Source organism: Rana temporaria, chromosome 7 (assembly GCF_905171775.1).
Source record: "Rana temporaria chromosome 7, aRanTem1.1, whole genome shotgun sequence".
NCBI lineage: Eukaryota > Metazoa > Chordata > Amphibia > Anura > Ranidae > Rana > Rana temporaria.
The window spans coordinates 76203586-76226382 of NC_053495.1; the positions used below are offsets into that span (position 1 = coordinate 76203586).

The following is a 22797-nucleotide window of genomic DNA, read 5'->3' on the forward strand; positions in this document are numbered from 1 at the left end:
GCAGCTACAAATACTGCAGCTGCTGACTTTTAATATAAGGACACTTACCTGTCCTGGAGTCCAGCGGTGATCGCAGCAGATGACGAGCCGATCGCTCGTCACCCTGCTGCTCCCCCCTCCATCCACGGTGAGGGAACCAGGAAGTGAAGCGCTCCGGCTTCACTGCCCGGTTCCCTACGGCGCATGCGCGAGTCGCGCTGCGCCCGCCGATTGGCTCACACGCTGTGTGCTGGGAGCCGAGTGTTCCCAGCACACAACGGGCGACAGACGGGATGTGACGGAATGCCCGTCTTTCGCCCGTAGCGTGTGGCCGGAAGTGGGTGCAAATACCTGTCTTTAGACAGGTGTCTGCACCCCCCTCCCCCCTGAAAGGTGTCAAATGTGACACCGGAGGGGGGGAGGGTTCCGATCAGCGGGACTCCACTTTAGGGTGGAGGACCGCTTTAAGTTTCACCAATAGTTGATTGTTGAGATATTATATACAGTAGACTGTCCATTCTGGCTTCCTCAGGGACGTATGTTTATGTATATATAAAGGATCTCAATCTGAAGTAAGAAATACAAATGGTGAACATATCTTGACTATTATATATAAATATTTACAAAACAAATTCATGTTGTTACTAAGGCATTTGAAATTTTACATGTGTATCTGATTTATTACAATAATAAAGACAACATATTAGCGATCAATCGCCGCTTTTTTACTGTTCCATGGTGGCACCCCTATTCATGCAGGGAATTACAAACTTGTGTAAATAATTACCTCCTTGGTGAATCATCTCACTGGCCACAGAGAGGTTGGACACTATACAGCCCCAAAGGGTAATCAGACGGATCAAGGACAGAAAGCACGTGGTGCTAATCAATCCTATTGGGAATATAAGGATATTGGGTTAATTGTCGACAGTGTTATTAATGAAGCAAAGATTGGATAATGAAAAATTAGAGAAATTAGATAAAAAAAGGGGTTGAAGAAAATGTAGCATAAGAAAACAATTATGAAGTATCTGTGCTGCGTGCAAAGATCTAATGAGGATTTGGATAGTGAATAAGAGAGTCTATATTACTACCCATGAATGCATTTGTATAGCATCCAGATTAATCAATCGGGGGCATACGCCTCCTTAATAACTATGATAAATACAGTTAATATTATATGATATATGTCACATATTTGGATGTCCATAGTTAATAACCATGGGTATCATCGAATGAATAAGTACTGTAGTCAGTGAGTAAATTAGAGAAAGATGATAAATATAGAGGATGTGTTCAACATTATATTTATGGTAAGATTGTGTTAGTATACATAGAGAACTAAGAGAAAAGGGAAGATATTTTAGGGAGAGAAAAGGAAATATTTGCATACTTAATTGAACTCACATTTGTTGCTACAATTAGAGGTATGCATGTTCAATATGAAGTCAGGAAAAATGTGTCCTGGCAGACAATATACTAATTGTGCAGAGCGGCTGCTGGCTGATGCTGTGTGGAATAATCACATAAGTGTATAAGTATAAAGCAAAAGTAAAACGGCAATATCTATAATGCATGGAGAGAGATTGCAGGGAGAAAAAATACCTTTAAAATGTTCACATACAAAGCGTTCATTAAAAAGGGTAAGACAGATCAGCCTTTGTGATGGGAGTAGCCAACACTAATCAGAAGTCTGACAAACAAGAAAAAAGGAAAGATTCGAATTTTGGTGCCAGCATCAAATGATAATAAAGACCAGATAGTTGAGGAATAAAGATTAATTACCTGACTTGCGATTAGGGAGCGTTTGGGCTGCCTGGTGGCCTGAGCGGTGTGTGTGTGCTAAATGAAGCCTTATATAATCCCAGTGTGCTCTGACGTAGCGCGCGTCAGAGCACAGTAGTGGGCGGGATGTGTGTGTCAAGGGGGGTGTGTGCCGCACCTCCAATGAGCGCAGCGTTGATGGCCCAACAGAATGATATGTGTGTATAGGTGTGTATATGTGTGATATTAGGTGGCTGTTTTGACACCTCTATTTGATGGCTTGCTATGCGTTTTATTTTTGTCTTTTAATAGTTATTATCACCGCTTGATATTTTCTCCTGCTGACCATTGACTAATGTTTTGGTTAACTCTTTGTGTGCTGGAGTATACCTTTCTAGCCATTTTCCGACCCTATCCTATGCATCAATTCAGGTATTTACATACTTTTGAACATATTATGTCATTTTGTTTAATTACTTTTGAATATACAGGGGGCGTTTCCTCCCTATATTCATTATTGTTACTTTTATCTACTGTAGCATTTGTGATCCTTTTGTGTGGACGAACACGGTCCAGTGAGGTTCCGGTTGTGCGGGTTGAAGTAGGCTCAGTGAGGGAACTAGGAAGTGAAGCGCTCCGGCTTCACTGCACGGTTCCCTACGTCGCATGTGCGAGTCGCGCTGCGCCGTGCTCACTGGTTCCCGATGTGTCCTGGGAGCTGTGTGTTTTGTTTGTGCTGCCAGAAGGTCCCAAGAAGGGACAGGCCGCATCGAAATCTACTATTTCCAAGTGGATTCGGCTAGCTATTGTTCAGGCTTATGGTTTGAAGGGCAGGGTTCCGCCTTTTTAAAGTGTGCTGCAGGCCGCAGTATAGGTCCTCACGCCTGATGGCGCCCTATTTATTTTTTGGTGTCTCCCTCCCCTCAGATGGCATTGCTTTGGGACATCCCACATAGTAATTACTATGCAGCTCTGTGTCCCGTGATGTACGAAAAAGAAAATAGGATTTTTATAACCGCTTACCTGTATAAATCCCTTTCTTCGAGTACCTCACAGGACACAGAACTCACGCCCCTCTTCTAGAAATATTTATTGCTTTTGCTACAAAAACTGAGGTACTACCGGTATGGGAGGGGTTATATAGGGGAGGGGACTTCCTTTCTTGGGTTTGCCAGTGTCCATCACCTAAAGGTAGGCCTATAACCCACATAGTAATTACTATGTGGCTCTGTGTCCCGTGATGTACTCAAAGAAAATAATTTTACAGGTAAGCTGTTATAAAAATCCTAATATCTCTTAACTACATGACCTGTCTAAGCCTCTGATATTGTTTTGGAAAGAAGATTGCCAGGCTCTGTAGCTTTCTGTGCAGTCGTTAAACTTTTCAAGTGTTTTTGTGACTAACTTGCATGGTGCAAAGAACCTGGCAAAGTCTACTGTGACTTAGCTGGCTGTGTATTGCTATGGTGAAAAGGTGATCTGTAATCATACCTTTTTAACTACTTGAGCCCCGGGCCATAGTCAAATGACGGCCTCAAGGTGGCTCTAGAAATCCGGGACGCCATCTTTTGACGTCTTCGCGTCCTCCGGCCACTGGGGGGCACGCGTGCGCTTCCGGCGCATCCCCGAGATGCCGATGCGCATGCCTGGCGGCAGCGATGTCCGCCAGGTACCCGCGATCGGCAATGACAAAGCAGGGACGTGGAGCCCTGTGTGTAAACACAGAGCTCCATGTCCTGTCAGGGAGAGGAGACAGATGCTGTGTCCCTTGTACATAGGGACACAGCATCGGTCACCTCCCCCAGTCAGTCCCCCTCCACACACAGTTAGAACACACCCAGGATACATATTTAACCCCTTCCTCGTCCCCTAGTGTTAACCCCTTTCCTGCCAGTCACATTTATACAGTAATCAGTGCGTTTTTATAGTGCTGTTCGCTGTATTAATGTGAATGGTCCCAAAAATGTGTCAAAAGTGTCCGATGTGTCCGCCGCAATATCGCAGTCCTGACAAAATTCGCAGATCACCTTATTACTAGTAAAAAAAAAAAATAATAACAAAAAATGTAAGAATTCTATCCCCTATTTTGTAGCCACTATAACTTTTGCGCAAACCAATCACTATACGCTTATTGCGATTTTTTTTTTTCTTTTTTACCAAAAATATGTGGAATACATATCGGCCTAAACTAAGAAGAAAAATAGTTAAATATCCCTTTTTTTTTTTTTTATTATAGCAAAAAGTAAAAAATATTGGCCCGGATTCACAAAGCACTTGCGCCGACGTATCTCGAGATACGCCGCATAAGTGCAAATATGTGCCGTTGTATCTGTGCGCCGTGCCCACAAAACTAGGCCTGAACATTAGGTTTAATCCGACCAACGTAACTTGCCTATGCCGGCGTATCATGAGCGCATATTTACGCTGGACGCATCTGGCACACCCATTGATTTTCTATTCAAATATGCAAATGAGGGAGATACGACGATTCACGAACGTAGTTGCGCCTGGCGCAGGCTACGCGAAGTGCACGTAAGTTGTACGTCCGGCCTAAAGTTATTCCTCAAAGCAGGTTTAACTCAGCAACAGACGTGCACAGGTCAGCTGCAGAGCAGCTGCAGCAGCACCGTTACGGACGAGCTGAGCAACCACACTTGCAGGACAACACATCTGTATGCCAACATGCCAGGGGCAGCCATGGTCATAGCACTACTGTGTCCACAGGCACGGGGGAGGATATACCGAACGCTCATGAACGTCTTTGGCATGGGGGAATCGGAGGTGTATCGCATCTTCAAATTCAGCCCTGATGTCATCCTGGAATTAGCCACAGCCCTGCATGATGAAATCACCAGCCAGACACAACGCTCACATGCAGTGCAGCCACTGGTCAAGGTACTGGCAACACTGCATTTCCTTGCCAGTGGATCTTTCCAACGTATAAGTGGAGTCATGTCTGGGATGTCACAATCCACCATGAACAGATGCGTGCACCAGGTTGTCCCCGCAATCCTCACACGCATGTCCCACTTCATCATCAAACCCACCCATGAGCATCTGCGGCAGAAGGCAATGCAGGATTTCTACAGAATTGCAGGATTCCCACGCACCGTGGGGGCCATTGATTGCACACATGTGGCACTACGCCCCCCCCCCCCGGGCCACAGAGCACATATACCGCAATCGTAAGCAGTGGCATTCCATCAACGTACAGGTGATAGCCGATGCCCAATGCCTCATATGGCACGTCCGTGCCAAACACCCAGGGGCCCGCCACGACGGCTACATATACTGTCAAAGCAACATCCCAACAGAATTCGAACAGAACTTGTACAGGGACAACTGGCTGGTTGGTGAGTGACCTGGTTGTCAGGCATGACTGTCTGACCCCATGATGCAGACATCATGAGGGGCACATGCACGACTAACATCCTCCTGTCTTTTCACTTCCAGGTGACTCTGCATATGCACTTGGGCCCCATCTCCTGACTCCATACCGGAATCCCCAAACCAGAGGAGAGAGAGAGGATACAATGCTGCACACATACGCACCCATGCACACATTTGGTATCTTAAAGTCCCGTTTCCGATGCCTGGATACGTCCGGGGGGGCCCTGTTGTATTCCCCAAACTTTGTGTGCCAGATCATCGGTGCATGTTGCGTGCCGCACAACTGCACCATGAGAAAGGGCCTGGAGATTGACATATGTGATGACCTGACCCCCTGAACCAGACAGTCCCCCCCCCTAACCGAGGCTACCCCGTCTGCTGAGGGAGCAGCAGTCAGGAGTTGCCTCGTGGAACGCATCCTTGCACGTTAAACACACACATTCTTAATGGCAAAAGGAGAATGCACACCACTGTGGTCCCTAGCTCACACACACCACACCCACTTCACATTGGTTTAGCCCAAGTCCGCCATGCAGGACTTGGGAGCAGCAACGCCATGCCAAGGCCCCAATGGTGTTGCTGTCCATTCATACCACATTCACACGACCCAAGGTGACATGCCTTTCTGGCAGGAATGTCACCCACACATTCACACACCAGTCACAGTGTAGCCTGCACTACTGACCGTGTGCAGTCACTACAAATAAAATAAAACGGATCATGCCATTGGCCGACATAGCATGCCCTTATAGGAGCATGGCACATCTGAGCAAACCAACAAAAAAAGGACTAATTTGCCCTGTCGTAGTCCAGGCATGGTGCCACGGCTCCGGCTCCTCAGTTGTCTGGGGGGAGCCTCGGGTGGGGTGGGGCATCAGGAGGAGGATCATCCCCTGCTCTGTCACTCCTGCCAGATGCTGGCTGCCTGCCCTCCAACACAAGGGCAATGCGGGTGAGGACAGCGTTCGTCTGGGCCTGCATCCGCAGCTGGCGGGTGGTGGTGTGCCGCTGGTGGCGCCTGGTCTGCCGTCCCTCCGCCTCAATGGCAGCAGCAATACCGCCACTCCCAGGCTCTTCACCTCTCCCCCGAGGCCTGCTGCTGTGGCCTGCAGATCCCCAATGGCCAGAGTATGTCGCTCCAGGCTGGCCTGCACAATAGAGCCCTGGTCACCAGATAGTGAGGGACCCCCTGCCACCATGTGCTGCCGCATGGCCTCCAGGGTCTGGGCCTGATCACCCATGCAGGTCACCATAGCAGCGCAGTTAGTGCTCACATCCTGAAGGCTGTCAGAGATGGAGCTGCGCTGCTCTGCTCAGCCTGCTGCGTGAGGCACTGCTGCACAGCCATTGTGCATGCAGCCCGGGTCTGGGCCGAGGAGGCCAGGCTGTCTGCCAACATGGCACAGGTCACCGGCTAGAGCACCCATATGGTGTGTCTGCCGGGCCTGCTCCCTCTGCAGCCCTTCTTGGAGGGGTCCGGGTACACCCTTGGTCTTCCGTCGAGCCTTCCTGGGGGATGGAGAGGCTTGTGCCCGTCCGGACAGGGGTAGACCTGGAGGGGGTAGCCCGGGAGGGGGTAGACCTGATGGGCGGGGAGGTGTCTGAGGGTCCGGGGAAGGTGGAAGCCTTTTCATAATAGAGGCATTCCTCTTGGTGGATATCCACCGGCTCCTCCACAACAACCTCTAAAGGAGGTGTGGGCAGTCCCCTCCACCAATATTACAGGGCTTCCCAGGGGGCCAGGATGAGGCACAGGATGTTCTGGGGATGGCATGGGTTCGACACCGGCAGCAGATGGCCCAGCTCCCTCCAGCACATCTGTGGATGACACAAAACATTCACATGTTGGTGGACCAACACACTTGTTTTTTTTTTTTTTTTTTTTTTACCACCTCAGCTTTTTACCAATATACTAGAGACCCGCTCATGATCCAATGCTTCTTACGTCTCTATTTGCGGTTTGCATCATGTGTGGTATATATTCTGTTCACTATCTTTCTCTTTTTTTTTTTTTTTATATTTTATTATTTGCGCCCCCCCTCCCTCCCCTCATGGCTCCCAGGGATCTCCTGCTTGTCCCTAAGAAAAAGAAAAAAAGAAGCAAAAAAGGGAAAAAAAAACATTAAGAAAAGTAAGAAGTAAGGAGGTTATGAGGAAGACTTATCCTCTTCTGTTCGGCTAAGGATGAGATAGGGAAATGGAGAAGAATAGGTCAGATGTAAATAGGAGAGATACGAAGGGGGAGAGAGATGTATATGTCTCGCATTAGAATGAGATCAGAAGGGATGCAGATATTAGCAAGACCCCTGCATAATCAGACCCTAACTCTCTCCGCATAGCTCCATGTTTTTTTATATTCCTTCCATTTTCCCCATTTCTCCCTATGTTCGCTATTCTTCTCCAGATAACTATCCTTTAGTTCCTCTAGTCTATATGTTTCCTCCACCGCATCTATCCAACTCCAGATATGTGGGCTTTCCGTCTCCTGCCACTTCTTAGGAATAATTCTCTTGGCTGCATTTAAAAGGTGGGGGAGTAGGGACTGCTTGTATTTTTTTACGCCTTCTTGGCTGCCGTGAAAGAGGACGACCCATGGGTCTTTCTTGATCTCCTCTCCCGTGATAATCTTTATTTGGCTCAATATTATGTCCCAATACGTTTGGATTTTAGGGCATTGCCACCATATATGGGCCATCGTACCTCTTTCTAGACAGCCCCTCCAGCAGTCTGCGGTCTGACCTGCTTTAAATTTGTTTACTTTGTCGGGGGTAATATACCATCCTGAGAGGCACTTATAATTTGCTTCGGCTGTTCGTATATCTATCGCAGATGTGTGAGTTAATTGAATAATCCTCGAAACAGTGTTAGTCCCCCTCGTGACCCCTAACTCTCTTTCCCATTTGTCTATAAAAGGTGCTTCGCCCCGAGTTCCCAGTTTAACCAGTAACCCGTACAATTTAGTGATTGTGCCCCTAGAATTCATAGATTTGCAAATTTTCTCAAGTGAAGTCAGCTCCGCCTCCGTCCGTAGTGGGCGGGGGAGGTGCCGCACAAAGTGAGTCAACTGGAGGTAATGCCACCTATCCAGATTCCAATAATCCGTTTTAGCTTTCAAATCTTCGTAGGTCATTATCTCTCCGTTTTTTATAATATCCCCCAAGTGCACTGTGTCTCTCCTAATCCAATTCCCTCCTATTTTTTTTTCCCCAGGTGGGAAGTAAGAGTTTTCTTTTAGATTCATTAATGGGGAATTGAATTTCCCTTCTAATTGTGCCTGCATCCTATCCCACATTCTTAAAGTGTCCCGTGTTATGTCGTGTGTTTTGTGATCTAGTGCTCTGTGTTGTGCAGGGATCCAAATAATATTATTCAGATAATTGTTTGTTAGCGCCTTCTCAATTTGCACCCACCTTTTATCTATCCTGTCCCTAGCCCACTCTACCGCCCGTGATAGGACCGCCACCTTGTAATAACTTTTGATGTCCGGGACTGCCAGGCCGCCAAGTGGCTTGGCCTGTTTTATTATGGAGAGGGATAATCTATGCTTTTTATTTTTCCAAACATAATTTAGTAGCAAGGTATTAAGGATTCTCAGAAATTGCTGGGGGAGAGCAATTGGGAGTAGTAAGAATTTGTAGAGAATTTTAGGGACTACCACCATCTTCAGCATATTTATGCGTCCAATCCATGATATGGGTTTATTTATCGTTTTTTTTTATTCATTCTTGATCTCATTTAATAAGGGAATATAATTTATTTTATACATCTTCTGTATTGTATTAGCAAGTTTTATTCCTAGGTACTTGAGTTCTTTAGTCCAGGGGAACGCGCATACTTCCTTAACCAAATATACCTCTCTTTTGTTTAAATTGATATTTAGAATTTCAGATTTGGTTACGTTAATTTTAAAGTTGGAGATGGCGCCGTATTGTTGCATCACTCTAGAAAGCTTGGGGATAGATTTGACTGGGTTGGTTACATAAAATAATATATCGTCGGCAAAGGCCGATAGTTTGTGTTCCTCCCCTTCTACTCTCACTCCGTTGATGTCCGGGTCATTACGAATGGTGGCCAACAATGGCTCTAGGGATAGGATAAAGAGGAGGCGGGATAATGGGCACCCCTGCCTCGTCCCGTTTTTCATCTCGAAAGGTTCCGATAAAGAGCCATTAATTTTTATTTGCGCGGTAGGGTGGTGATATAATGTTTTAATCCAGCTAGACATCCTGCTTCCTATTCCCATCACAGTAAGGGTTTCCATCATGAGCCCCCAGTCTACCCTGTCAAATGCTTTTTCGGCATCAACTGACAGGACTGCCTTATGGTCTGGAGCAGAAGGATTGCCCTTAGGCTGTTATCTTTGCCCTCTCTGTTGGGGACAAAGCCTACCTGGTCGGGGTGCACCAGTAAGTGCATGACCCCTTTCAGGCGGCCCGCCAGAATTTTTGCAAAGAGTTTAATGTCTGTATTTAACAGGGAAATAGGTCTGTATCCCGAACAGAGAGAGCTATCCTTACCTTCCTTCAAGATTATTGCGACCACTGCCGCTGTAGCTCCACTGCTTATTTCAAATTCCGACCCCAGTCCGTTAAAATATTTACACAACCTCGGTATCAGAATGTTACTAAATCTCTTGTAATAAAAGGTGGAAAACCCGTCCGGCCCCGGACTCTTGCCACCAGTGGTGGAATTTATGGCCCTTTTTATGTCTTCCTCGGTTATGGGGCAGTCGATGGTCAGGCTTTCCATCTCCTCTAGTCTAGGAAGTCCTGCATTATCAAGGAACACACGGGTCTCCTCCTCCCTTTCCCCTTCCTGCCGTCCTGGATGTTTTATAGTATATAGGTCCTCATAATATTTTTTAAATGTATCCGCGATGTCGCAGGTCCAACACACTTGTCACATGTTCCCTTCCACCCCGTCACATGCTACACAACGAATGGAGGATAAAACACACTTGCCTGTCCTCAAGTCTGCTCACTGGAGTCAAAGCTCTCCATGCCCTCCACCTGCTCTCGCTCCAGACAGCTGGCGATGACCTCCTCCTCCTCCTCAGTCAACCGCAGAGCAGAAGCTGGTCCTCCTCCCGTGCCCCCGGCATGCCTCCTCATACTGGCCAGCTTATCCCGGACCCGACGTCTCATATCATTGATTTTCTTACTGATATCATCGGGGGTCCTGGTCTCATGCCCAAGGGCATTGACATCCTGGGTGATCTTCTCCAGGATCTCCCTCTTCCTTGCCCTGCTGGTCCTGGCACTGTGGGCACCATGGAGGTACACATCAAATTTGGCTATTGCCGAAATCAGGATAGCCCTCTCCTCCTTAGAAAAAATTCTCTTCCTCCTCTCCTTAGCAGCAGCCATCGCTCAACAAAAGTACTTTGCTTCAGGGGGGAAAAGAGCAGGATGTACTTTTGCGCCGGCTGGGCGTATTTATGCGCTTGGCGTAGGCCGGTGGGCCGGCGTATCCCAGGAAGTTGCGCCAGCATAGTCGTGAGCATGCTCACAGGGGTGCTGTCATACGTCCGCGTCACTGCGCATGCTCCGTTCATGATACGCCGGGCGTAAAACACTGCTTCACGCTCGGACCATCATTTGCATGGGGTCACACCTACGCCGGCTTACGCCTTCGAAATCTAAGCCACGCTGACACAGCCTGGGGAGCACTGGCTTCCTGAATTCCATGCTTGTCTCTCTGCGCTGCAACGGCGTAGCGCAAAGGAGAAACACTACACCGGCATAAATATGCGCCAATGTATGTGAATCCGGGCCATGGTGTTTTTTATTCTAAATTGTCGCTCTTTTTTTTGTTTATAGCGCAAAAAATAAAAACTGCAGAGGTAATCAAATACCACCAAAAGAAAGCTCTATTTGTGGGGAAAAAAAGGACGTAAATTTTGTTTGGGAGGCACGTCGCACGACCGCGCAATTTTAATTTAAAGCGATGCAGTGCTGAAAGCTGAAATTTTGCTTCGGCAGGAAAGGGGGTTTATGTGCCCAGTAGGGATGAGCTTCGCGTTCGATACGAACGTATGTTCGACTCGAACATCGGTCGTTCGATCGTTCGTCGAAACTCGAACAAAACGGGTCGTTCGCGCCAAATTCGAGTGACGCAAAACTTCCCATAATTCACTGCGACGTTGAGCGCTAATGATTGGCCAAGCATGCTGTATGTCCCGCATGCTTGGCCAATCACAGCGCGCAAAAAACAAAGAGCCATAATTGGCCAAAGCCAGGCTGGCTTTGGCCAATTATGGCTCAGGGGGGTTTAGTACACGCCCCACACTATAAAAGGCCGCCTTGTGTAGTGTGTTCCGGCTTTGTTACAGAGAGGAGCAGTCAGACAGTTAGAGAGAGAGAGAGAGAGAGAGATAGAGACAGTATCTTTTCTACCAGATAGATAGATAGAGCAGGAAGGCTAGTCAGTATAGTTAAATCTAGTTTGTAGAGAATATATTCACATCCCTAGGAGTTGTCAATATATTTATAAACTGTATAGCTCAGCTAGATCTGCTATTAGTATCTGTCAGGCAGGAGATTGTGCTTGATGCAGTGCTCTAACGTGTTGTATTGCCTGCATTAGGGTTTAGCTTAAACATAGTACTCTGTGTTATTCAACGTGTGCTAGTTAATTGCACATACACGCATTACCTGTTACTGCACGTGTGCTATTTATTTGCACAGAAACGCAGTCGCTGTTAATGCAAGTGGGCTATTGAATTGCACAGAAACGCAGTTGCTCTTACTGCGCGTGTGCAGTTTAATACCACCTAAACGCAGTTGGTGTGACTGCGTGTGTGCTGTTACATAGCACCTGAACGCAGTCGCTCTTACTGCGCGTGTGCATTTTAATACCACCTAAACGCAGTTGGTGTCACTGCGTGTGTGCTGTTACATAGCACCTGAACGCAGTCGCTCTTACTGCGCGTGTGCAGTTTTAATTCCACCTAAACGCAGTTGGTGTCACTGCGTGTGTGCTGTTACATAGCACCTGAACGCAGTTGGTGTCACTGCGTGTGCTGTTACATGCTACCTGAACGCAGTTGTTGTCACTGCGTGTGTGCTGTTGCATACCACCTGAACGCAGTTGGTGTCACTGCGCGTGTGCTGTTACATAGCATCTGAACGCATAAATATGTCTGGAAGGACAAAGAGAGGCAGAGAGTCACGAGGGCAAGCGGGCTCTGCATCTAGAGGTAACGCTGGTGGTGGACGTGGTGCATCCTCTTCAGCACGTGGCCGTGGCCGCTCGTCCTTCTTTTCGGGAGCTGGCCGTGTTGAGCCTCAACATGCAGAGAAATTAGTGGAGTGGATGACCAAGCCGTCCTCATCCTCCTCATCCTCTCTCACACAGACTGATCATAGTTTGTCTGGCAAAGCAGCTGCCAAGGCGTCCTCTTTCCTCTGCACAATGGCTTCACACAGTCCTTCCCTAGTCCCACCATGTCCTCCTGAGGAGTCCCCCGAACTGTTTCAACACAGTGTTGGGTACATGCTGCATGAAGATGCGCAGCGTTTTGAAGACTCCGATGACGGAACACAGATAGAGGAAGGCATTGATGTGAGCCCAGGGAGAGGGGGTGGCCGAGAGGGACAACAATCTGGGAGTGATGTTCCCCCAGCTGGAGCATACTGCCAGGTTGTCGACAGTGATGACGAAGAGGGAGGGGATGATAAGGTCACTGACTCTACCTGGGTGCCTGATAGGAGAGAGGAGGAGAAGGACGAGGCACAGGCACATCTCCAAAGAGGCAGGATGCCCTCCAGGGGTCAGCTTAAGGGCAGCACACCAACTGCATTACGTGGCACTGCTGTGTCTCAACGGTACAGCAAAAGTTCTTTGGTGTGGGCCTTTTTTGAAACATGTCTATCAAGATCGTACCTTTGCTGTTTGCAACATATGTCTCAAGCGTATCTCGCGTGGCCAAAACTTCACCCGCTTGGGCACCACATGCTTGTCCAGACATATGTCGACCTGCCATGCAGCTCGTTGGCAAGCATACCAGAAAGACCCACACCAAAGACCAAAGCGGACCTCCCCTTGCCTTTCTGTGACCTCCAACCCCACTAGAACCCCAGTCCTCTCTGAAGCCTGCACTGAAGTTGTAGAAATAGGTGTGTCACAACCTAGTAGTGGTAGTACATGCGGGCAATCTACTGATGGTACCAGACAAATTTCCCTTCCCCAGCAGCTGCAGCGCCGAAAGAAGTACACTCCCAGCCATCCTCATGCCCAGCGGTTGAATGCTAGCTTAGCAAAATTTCTAGCACTTCAACTGCTACCTTTTCAGTTGGTAGATTCTGACCCCTTCCGTGAGTTTGTGGAATGTGCAGTACCTCAGTGGCAAGTACCCAAACGCCACTTTTTCTCACGGAAGGCGATTCCTGTTCTCTACGACATGTGGAAGGCAATGTCCATGCCTCGCTGGACAGGGCGGTCAGTGGTAAGGTGCATCTTACTGCTGACTCATGGTCCAGCAGGCATGGACAGGGACGTTACCTGTCTTTTACGGCCCGTTGGGTGACTCTGCTGGCAGCTGGGAAGGACGCAGGGCAAGGTACAGTAGTTTTGGAGGTTGTTCCACCACCACGCCTCCAAAACACTCCTACTGCTTGTGACACACCTCTCTCCTCCACCCCCTCCTCTTCTTCTTCCTCCGTGGCCTCTTCCTGTGGTGATGTTTCCTCAGATCCAGCCGTGCTCCGTAGGCGTACGAGGGGCTATGCAGGAATGCAGGCCTAGAGATGCCATGCGGTGCTAGAGCTGGTGTGCTTGGGAGACAGGAGCCACACTGGGGACGAGGTTCTTTCAGCTCTGCAGGGGCAGGCTCAGAGGTGGTTGACGCCACGCCAGCTCAAGCCTGGTGGTCAGCGATAATGGCACCAACCTCCTCTCTGCCCTGCGACAGGGAAAACTCACCCATGTGCCCTGTTTTGCGCATTTTCTCAATTTGGTGGTGCAGCGGTTCTTGGGCAGGTTCCCGGGCTTACAGGATGTCCTGAAGCAGGCCAGGAAACCTGCCCAAAAACCGCCTAATCTGCGACATGCCCACCAGATGGAACTCTACGTTGGCCATGCTGCAGCGGCTGCACACGCAGCAGAGGGCCATCAATGAGTACCTGTGCCAATATGGCAGCAGAACTGGGTCAGGGGAGCTTGGGTTTTTTTCACCACACCAGTGGGCCTTGATCAGGGATGCATGCACTGTCCTGTCACCATTTGAGGAGGCCACGAGGATGGTGAGCAGTGACAGTGCATGCATCAGTGAGACTGTCCTGCTTATTCACATGTTGGAGCACACCCTATGTGCAATAATGGACAGGGCCCATGAGGCAGAACAGAGGGAGGAAGAGGAGGACTTCCTTGCCTCTCAAGGCCCCCTTTATCCAGACACTGTTCCTGCTTGCCCACCTAGCACACAGGAAGAGGAGGAGGAGGATGAGGAGGAGGAGGAGGATGATTGTATCAGCAGCATGGAGGTGGAGCCTAGCACTCAGCATCAACAGCAGCAGTCTTCAGGGGATCATTTACAGTCCCAAGGAACACGTGGACTTTTACGTGGCTGGGATGAGGTGGCTGCGGATCCTGTCGTCCTCAGTGACCCAGAGGACTGTGCCCCGAATGCCTCTGCAAACCTACGCTGCATGGCCTCCCTGATCCTGCAAAGCCTGCGTAAGGATCCTTGTGTATGTGCTATCAAGGAGAGGGATCATTACTGGCTGGCAACTCTCCTTGATCCACGTTACAAGAGTAAGGTAGCGGACCTTATGTTGTCATCGCAGAGGGAGCAGAAGATGAAACTTCTGCGGGAGGCCTTGCAGAAGGGTCTGTGCAATGCGTTCCCAGAACCGGGGGGGATTACCAAAACCTGGCCCTGGACAACGTCTTGCTGAGGCTTCGGTGAGTCAGAGAAGGAGCTGGTGGAGAAGGTGGCCGTCTGACCGATGCGTTCAGACAATTTTTTAGTCCACAGCCCCAAGGTCTGAGCGGTTCCAGCAACCATCGCCAGCGTCTGCAAAGTCCGAAAATGAAATGAGAGAGTGGGTAGCTCAAAGAGAACCAGGTAATCTGATTCCTGTGGTCCGAGCCAAGGGTGCAGGCAGTGCAATCAAAATGCAGGTTAGGATGAAGGAAAAAAGGTGGGACAGCCGCACTCCAAAAAAACTCCTCCTTTAATTAAAAATCACAAAATACATGCCACAGCAAAAAGCAGCACAACAAAAGAAAAGCTGACGTTGCGCACTATGCCTTAGTGCTTCTTCATAGCTGTCCCACCTTTTTTCCTTCATCCTAACCTGCATCGCCAGCGTCTGGTTTACATGGTCCGGGAATACCTAGCGGCAAGATCCGACTTGGACACCTTCCCCACCCGAAAATCCTCTGGCTTACTGGGTCTTGAGGATGGATTACTGGCCAGAGCTTGCACAGTACGCAATTGAGCTACTGGCTTGCCCTGCATCCAGTGTTCTTTCAGAACGCACATTCAGTGCTGCTGGAGGCTTTGTGACCGATCACAGGGTGCGCCTCTCCACCGACTCTGTTGATCGACTGACCTTCATCAAAATGAATCAGGCTTGGATCAACACCAGCTACCAATCACCTGATGCTGATGTTACTGAATAAGAATTTTTTGTTGAAATGTCAGATCCCTTTGAGACTGCTGAGTGACTGTCCTGTTATGCTGCTGATGGAATATCCTTCTCACTTTTCTTGCTGATAGCTAGTAAGAAATTGTGTTTTTGTGGGCTCCGCCACCAGTGCCTAAGGCCTAATTTTTCTGCCCCTGTTTAACAGGGGCGCCTAATAACAATTTTTGATGCTATACTTTGCACGTGGCTCCTTGTTGCGCTTCAATTAGTTATTGGGAGGGGTTGCAGTGTTGTGCCTACGGACAAATTTTTCTGCCCCTGTGCCCCTGCCCCCCCCACCACCTCTAAAATAATCGAGATATTGTTGCCACACAGCACGTGCGCAAGCAGTATTAAATTACTTTGTTATTATAATAATTTCATGTTGTGCGGGGACATTTCTAAACACGTGCCACTACTATAGACACACAGCAGGTGTGATATTTAAAGGAATTTTTCATTTTTTTTCACTTTAAGCATCATTAAAATCGCTGCTCCGGAAATAACGGCCGTTTTTAAAACTTTTTTTTCCATTGATACATGTTCCCTGGGGCAAGACCCGGGTTCTGAAAGACGTTTTCCAACATTAAATTGAATATTGGTCTTTAAAATGAGCGTTTTTGAATTCGAACGTTCGAGTCCCATAGACTTCAATGGGGTTCTAAATGTTCGCACGAACCCGCGGTCTGTTCGAACGTTCTGGTGCGAACCGAACCCGGGTATGTTCGGCTCATCCCTAGTGCCCAGTAAGCAAGTGGTTAAAGTCACTGGTTTAGCCCAGTCCTTGGTGTTCCGTTCTGATGTAAAGGCAGGACCTGGAAGATAAAGTAATTTGTAGATTCTGGTGCCTTGAATGTAAGATGCCCATTATAAACGGTTTCACTTGGCTTGGAGTTCTCTTGTTTGCAGAGTTGAGGTTCATTGTTGACTTGCAGTGTTGCAATGTTGCATCTTTATTTTGGTTTTTGTTGCTGCTTGGCCTGGATTGTTGATAAACATAATTTGACGTGTTATAGAGGATCTTAAAGCGGGGGTTCACCCTTAGAGGGCACTTTTCCCCCTTAGATTCCTGCTCGTTATTACTAGGGGAATCGGCTATTTATTTTAAAATATGTGCAGTACTTACCCATTTACGAGACGCATCCTCTCCGTCGCTTCCGGGTATGGGCTTCGGGAATGGGCGTTCCTTCTTGATTGACAGGTTTCCGAGAGGCTTCCGACGGTCGCATCCATCGCGTCACGATTTTCCGAAAGAAGCCGAACGTCGGTGCGCAGGCGCAGTATAGAGCCGCACCGACGTTCGGCTTCTTTCGGCTACGAGTGACGCGATGGATGCGACCGTCGGAAGCCTCTCGGAAGACTGTCAATCAAGAAGGAACGCCCGCTCCCGAAGACCCATACCCGGAAGCGACGGAAGAAGATGCAGCTCGAAAACGGGTAAGTACTGCACATATTTTAATATAAATAGCCGATTCCCCTAGACCGAACGAGCAGGAAGCTAAGGGGAGATTTTTTTTTTTTTTTTAAATGGGTGAACTCCCGCTTTAAAAGGGTTGTAAAAGTTTGATTATTTTTTTTTTTTTTTTAAAACAAACATGTTATACTTGCATCCACTGTGCAGTTCGTTTTGAATAGTGGCCCCGATTCTACTGTTCTGGGGTCCCTCGGCAGCTTTCTTGGCTCCTAACCCACTCTGCCAGTGGGGTTACCTTGTGGACGCACTCCAGAGTCCTGCATTTGGCATCCAAAGCCGCCATATGCAGGACTTGGCCCCGTCTTGGCTGCTATCAATCTGTCCAATAAAGTGCAGAGAAGAGCCAAGAGGCCCGGGCAACGGTCAAGCGTGTTTGCGAAGCAGGACTTTCCAGGGCTTGGGTAAGAGTATAACGGGGGGGGGGGGGGGGTGGTGGCGGTAATCATCGGATGTTTTTTCACCTTGATGCATAGAATGAAATGAACCTTTACAACCCCTTTTAAGGTTCAACTCCTGGACCGAACACACTGCTACGTCTACAGTGTTCATTCTCAGGGTATACAGCTAATTCTAAGGCCTCTGCTTCAGCTATAGTGACTACCGCTTCTTTACTGTGTTTCTCTAGGTCTGCTTCTAGTAGGGCTTTCTGCATTTTGTATTGCTCTCTCAGCCTCTGATCGTGCGCTGTCAGCCTCCAAGCATGTTTTTTGTTTTTTTTTGTGTGTCTTGATCACCAAAGGCTGCTCTGGCTTTTGCAGCTTCAGCTTTTGCACAAGCAATAGCGAGTGCATTACTTACGGACAATTTGGAAGAGATCAAAGATTACCCGGTGCCACGTCCTTTTATTTTTATTATTTTTCCCTTCTTTTTAAGAACTGGATTAGCAAACCCCCAATGAAAAGTAAAGACAGACAAAAAAAACGTAGAAAAATCTTAAAACTAATGTCACTGTAGAAATATATATTTGCCCTACCTTTTAAAATTTTTGTTTAGTAAGAAATTCGGCATTGACTTTCACAATTTTTTTTTTTTATGTCTGGAGTAATTGGTTACTCTCGCAAAGCAGAAAATCTGGTAATGCAGGCTGATTTTTTTGACTATCTGCAGACGTGGCTATCTGCTCTGGTTCCTGGCGAGTGTCAGTGGTATGTAGGGCAGTGTCAGTGGTATGTAGGGCAGTGTCAGTGGTATGTAGGGCAGTGTCCAGAGGTTAGTGGTATTGGGTAGGGCAGTTTCCAGAGGTTAGTGGTATTGGGTAGGGCAGTTTCCAGAGGTTAGTGGTATTGGGTAGGGCAGTGTCCAGGGGTCAGTAGTAGTGGGTAGGGCAGTGTCCAGGGGTCAGTAGTAGTGGGTAGGGCAGTGTCCAGGGGTCAGTAGTAGTGGGTAGGGCAGTGTCCAGGGGTCAGTAGTAGTGGGTAGGGCAGTGTCCAGGGGTCAGTAGTAGTGGGTAGGACAGTGTCCAGGGGTTAGTAGTAGTAGTAGGTAGGGCAGTGTCCAGGGGTCAGTAGTAGTAGTATTAGGTAGGGCAGTTGTCCAATGGTTTGTAGTGCACTGAACAGGGGGGTCAAGAGGGTATGGTGTAGGGGCACAGGGGGGGTCAAGAGGGCATGGTGAAGGAAGGTCATGGGTATTAGGCTGCGCCTGCTGGCTCTGAAGCTGTCAGGGAAAACCAGTGCTGGCAACCCGGGGATACACTTTTCACCTGTCCGTGGGTGGACCACGATCGACGGGTTGTCGACCACAGATCTAGAGGAACCCAGAGTCTTGGGACCTTGTTTTAAGTGAAGGTGCCTGACTCTGCAACATGTTGGTAGTGGAAGTGTTTGACTGTATAGAGACTGTTGTATTTCTATATGCAAGTGACTGCCCTTACAGTATAGAAGGCCTCTGTATTGTCACTAGGACAGGGGTTGAACTTTTTTCAAAGAGGGCCAGAAGTGAACATGCGTGAGGGCCGACCATTTTGCCCGACATTCTTGGACAAAATTGTAATGGTTCAAAGTGTGTTCATCCGAGCACTAATACACTGCCCAACAAGAATTCTCTTGCCTCTGTGGCGAAGATATGAGCTTGGGCGTGTTTGGAGAGAATTTTTATATATATAAATAAATATATTGTGTGTGTGTGTGTGTGTGTGTGTGTGTGTGTATATCTATCATCTTTTTTGTGGCCCCCAACAAATCCCAGAGCTCCGCTCAGGACTAAGGATGAGCTTGGGCGAGTTATTTGGATATACCGTATTTATCGGCATATAACACGAACCCTCACTTTGAGGGGAGTTTCAGTAAAAAAAACATATTTTTTAAATAAAAGAACTGTGAAGCAAAATAGGTCAGTGCCATTAATGCAGCCTCACCAGTGCCATGAATGCAGCCTGATCGATGCACATCTGCAGCCTCGGAGGAGAAAGGGAGGGGGGCGGGACGAGCACCATCAGAATACATACAGGAATGCATACAGAAGAATCTCCTTTTTACTCGGTGGCCTCTTTAATACAAAGTCCCGCCTCCTATGATGGACAGAATAGTCATCCAATGGCAGCCCAGGAGACTGGACTTCCTATTGGAGATCGCCGAGTAAACCACAGATTCGCCAGTATGTAATCTGTTGGCCATCGTCCTGCCCCCTCCCTGTCCTCTCCGATGCACCGATAAATAACAGTATATATCTTTTGTGGCGCGTTGGGATTCGTTGGGGGCCGCAAATGATATATATCCAAATTACCAGTGGGGCCGTTTGAAACTGGAAAGCGTGCCTCAATTGGCCCGCGGGCTGGACTTTGGACATGCCTGCACTAGGACATATGAACTATTACATTGAATCGATCTGAAGGACTCCACATTTTGATTAATTAGTTATATGGAAGTTGCAAATTGTGGTATTGGAGAAGAGATCTTGAACAGAGTTTTTCCTACTGTTATTCTGTACAACATCATAAGTTGATTTTGATTATCTGAAAGTTACAAAGCTTAAGTAGTCAGATTTCCCCCCCCCCCCCCCTATGTATCATTTTGCTTTGGGATCCAGCATTAAAATTATAATTATTTTTTGAAACAGGTGCAAAAATTACAACGCGCTGCATTGAAAGACCCAGTCAAATGTGCAGTATCCTCGAAGTATCAGACAGTGGAGAAACTTCAACAGTTTTACATTTTCATCCCTTCCAAGTTCAAGGTATTACTACGTCTCTTAATCACTGCTATTTATTTGTGAAGTCTATATAAAATTACATGTTCCAGTTCATGATTTAAAGCACCCCTACCATCATTTTCAATTTAGTTGTTAATACTTGTATATTTTGTAATACGAACAAAATGGATGAGTATATCCTGGGTTTGCTGCTCCATCCCTGACTAATTGAAAACCACATGCATCTCCCCTGGGACTTTGTTGCAGCAAATAGGACTCAAACACACAATTTGCCAACAGCTCAAGTCCTCTATTCGCTCCCCCCCGGTGTGCTAGGTAGATCACACAAGGTGGATGCACAAGCGGTCGTACTAATGTGTGTAGCTGCTGTCTGTTATGTCCAGCAAAGGGTTAATCAATTTTAATCTCAGGGAGCACTTGCTATACCATATGAATATGCTAGTATGTGCTACAATTGAAAATGTTACACATTGGTGACAAAAAATTAGAAACAAAGTGACTTTGTGCAAAAAAAAGTCTTTAGTGCAATCTTGAGTGCTTTGTGCTTAATCCCAGGGCCCCTGTAATGCTCTGCTGTAATGGCGATACACTACACTCACCAGGGGTCGGTGACTCCCTTGCCTTACAGCACAGGTGTCAAACACCAGGCCTGCGGGCCGAATTTCATGTGGCCCTCGCACCTCTCCTGCAGCTGCAGGATAGCTCCAGCCCTCCTCTGGTCCTCCTCCAGACCCTTACTTTCTGCTTTCAAGCAATGCATCCAGCTTCTTTCCAGCAGCAGCATAAGGAAAGGGGGTGCACTGTAATGTAAAGGAGAGTGGGGGACCCAACTTCTGATGGTGGGGTGGCTCTTGACATATATATGTGGAGGGAATGAGCTGGACATCTAATCTTGCAGATACAACCGGCCCTTTTGAGGGCAATCATAATGCTGATGAGTCCCACAAAGAAATTGAGTTTGACACCCCTGCCTTACAGTATAGAGTCAACAAGGCTTTTGGGTCTCTAGGGGAACCTGTCCTACAGTTTGTTTAATGGTTATCTCCTGTGACTCTCAGGGATCCTTGCCTCTCCCCTTTGTGATCCATTATGTTTTTGCCAGTGTGGTTAGGCAGGTAGAAAATAAATGGAGAGACAGCCTCTCATAGTATAACCTTTCTTAGGTATGTTTATTTTAAAATCACAATTATAAAGGACTTTACAAATGCAATAATATTCAGAATAAATTGGCCCTGTAGAATGTGCAAAAAAGATTAGTGCCTATGCTCCGCAGTGCGTTCGAATTGCTGGGACTGAAGTGGCACAAGGGAACACCATCTTGATGTGTTTTGTCATCAGTTAACGGCGTCTTCAGAAGCAGAAAGTATCCTTGTGTTCACTTCGGTCCTAGCAAGTGGAACGCACACCAGAGCATAGGGAGCGTCTATCTTTTTTGCACATTCTACCGGGCTGATTTTTATGAATATTTTTGCATTTGTGACGCCTTTTATAATCGTTAGTGTAAAATTCTCTAGGTATGTTTATTTTAAAATATGAAAGGCTGTCTCAATTTTTTTTCTACCTGCCCAACCACGCTGGGGAGAAGATAATGGATCACAAAGGGGAGAAGCAAGAGCCAGAGGAGTTATCGGGAACCGTGGGACAAATCCCCCTAGAGACCTAAAAGCCAAGGTGCAGCCCATCAGTGTCACCAGGCCTACAGCCATGCCCAGAAAGGTATACATGCAAGAAGAGGCATACCAAATACTGAGTCTGACCGATGAGAGTAACGGGGAGATCTCACTGCCCAGTTACAGTTCTGATTCCGATTCTGGTTCAGAATATGAGCCCCCCCCCCCCCCCCGAAGGCAGCATATCAGGATCCAAATAAGAGGAAGCCGTCCGTCCAAAAAGACGACGGTCTGATGGTAGGTACACTGATGGGTACTGATGACAGGTACTCTGATAGGTACTGATGGCAGCTACTCTGATGGGTACTGATGGCAGGTACTCTTTATTTGGGGGGGGGGGGCAATCTGGGCACAGTAATATTACAGTATTCAAAGTAACTCACTGTTAGATCACTCTCCTCCTCACACTGGAAAGGTGTGTGAGGAGAGCCCAGCAACAGCGGTTACACTGCTGTTTGTTTACTATTGTGATCGGCTGTGATTGGGCTCAGCCGACGTAAATGCAAATGTGCGCCGGCGTATGTATGCGCCAGAGTCACAAACCAATATACGCCTAAAAACTGGCCACCTTATGCCGACGTAGCTTGCACACGCCAGCGTAGCGTGGGCGCACATATGGGCTGGACGCACGGTGCTGCTCCCATTGATTAGGCATTCAAATATGCAAGTGATGGAAATACGGCGATTCACGGACGTGCGTGCGCCCGACGCATGCTATGCGAGGTGCGCGCAAGTTGTA

General features: G+C 47.8%; 1 protein-coding gene across 2 annotated transcripts in view; it reads left to right on the forward strand.

The window, feature by feature from the left end:
- DDX47 (DEAD-box helicase 47) overlaps positions 1–22797 on the forward strand; it is a 502328-nt gene that overhangs the window by 188700 nt on the left and 290831 nt on the right. For both annotated transcript variants that reach the window (XM_040359586.1, XM_040359587.1), the window contains exon 7: positions 20296–20412. In XM_040359586.1, the coding sequence (XP_040215520.1) occupies positions 20296–20412 (117 nt within the window). The remainder of the gene's footprint in view (positions 1–20295; positions 20413–22797) is intronic.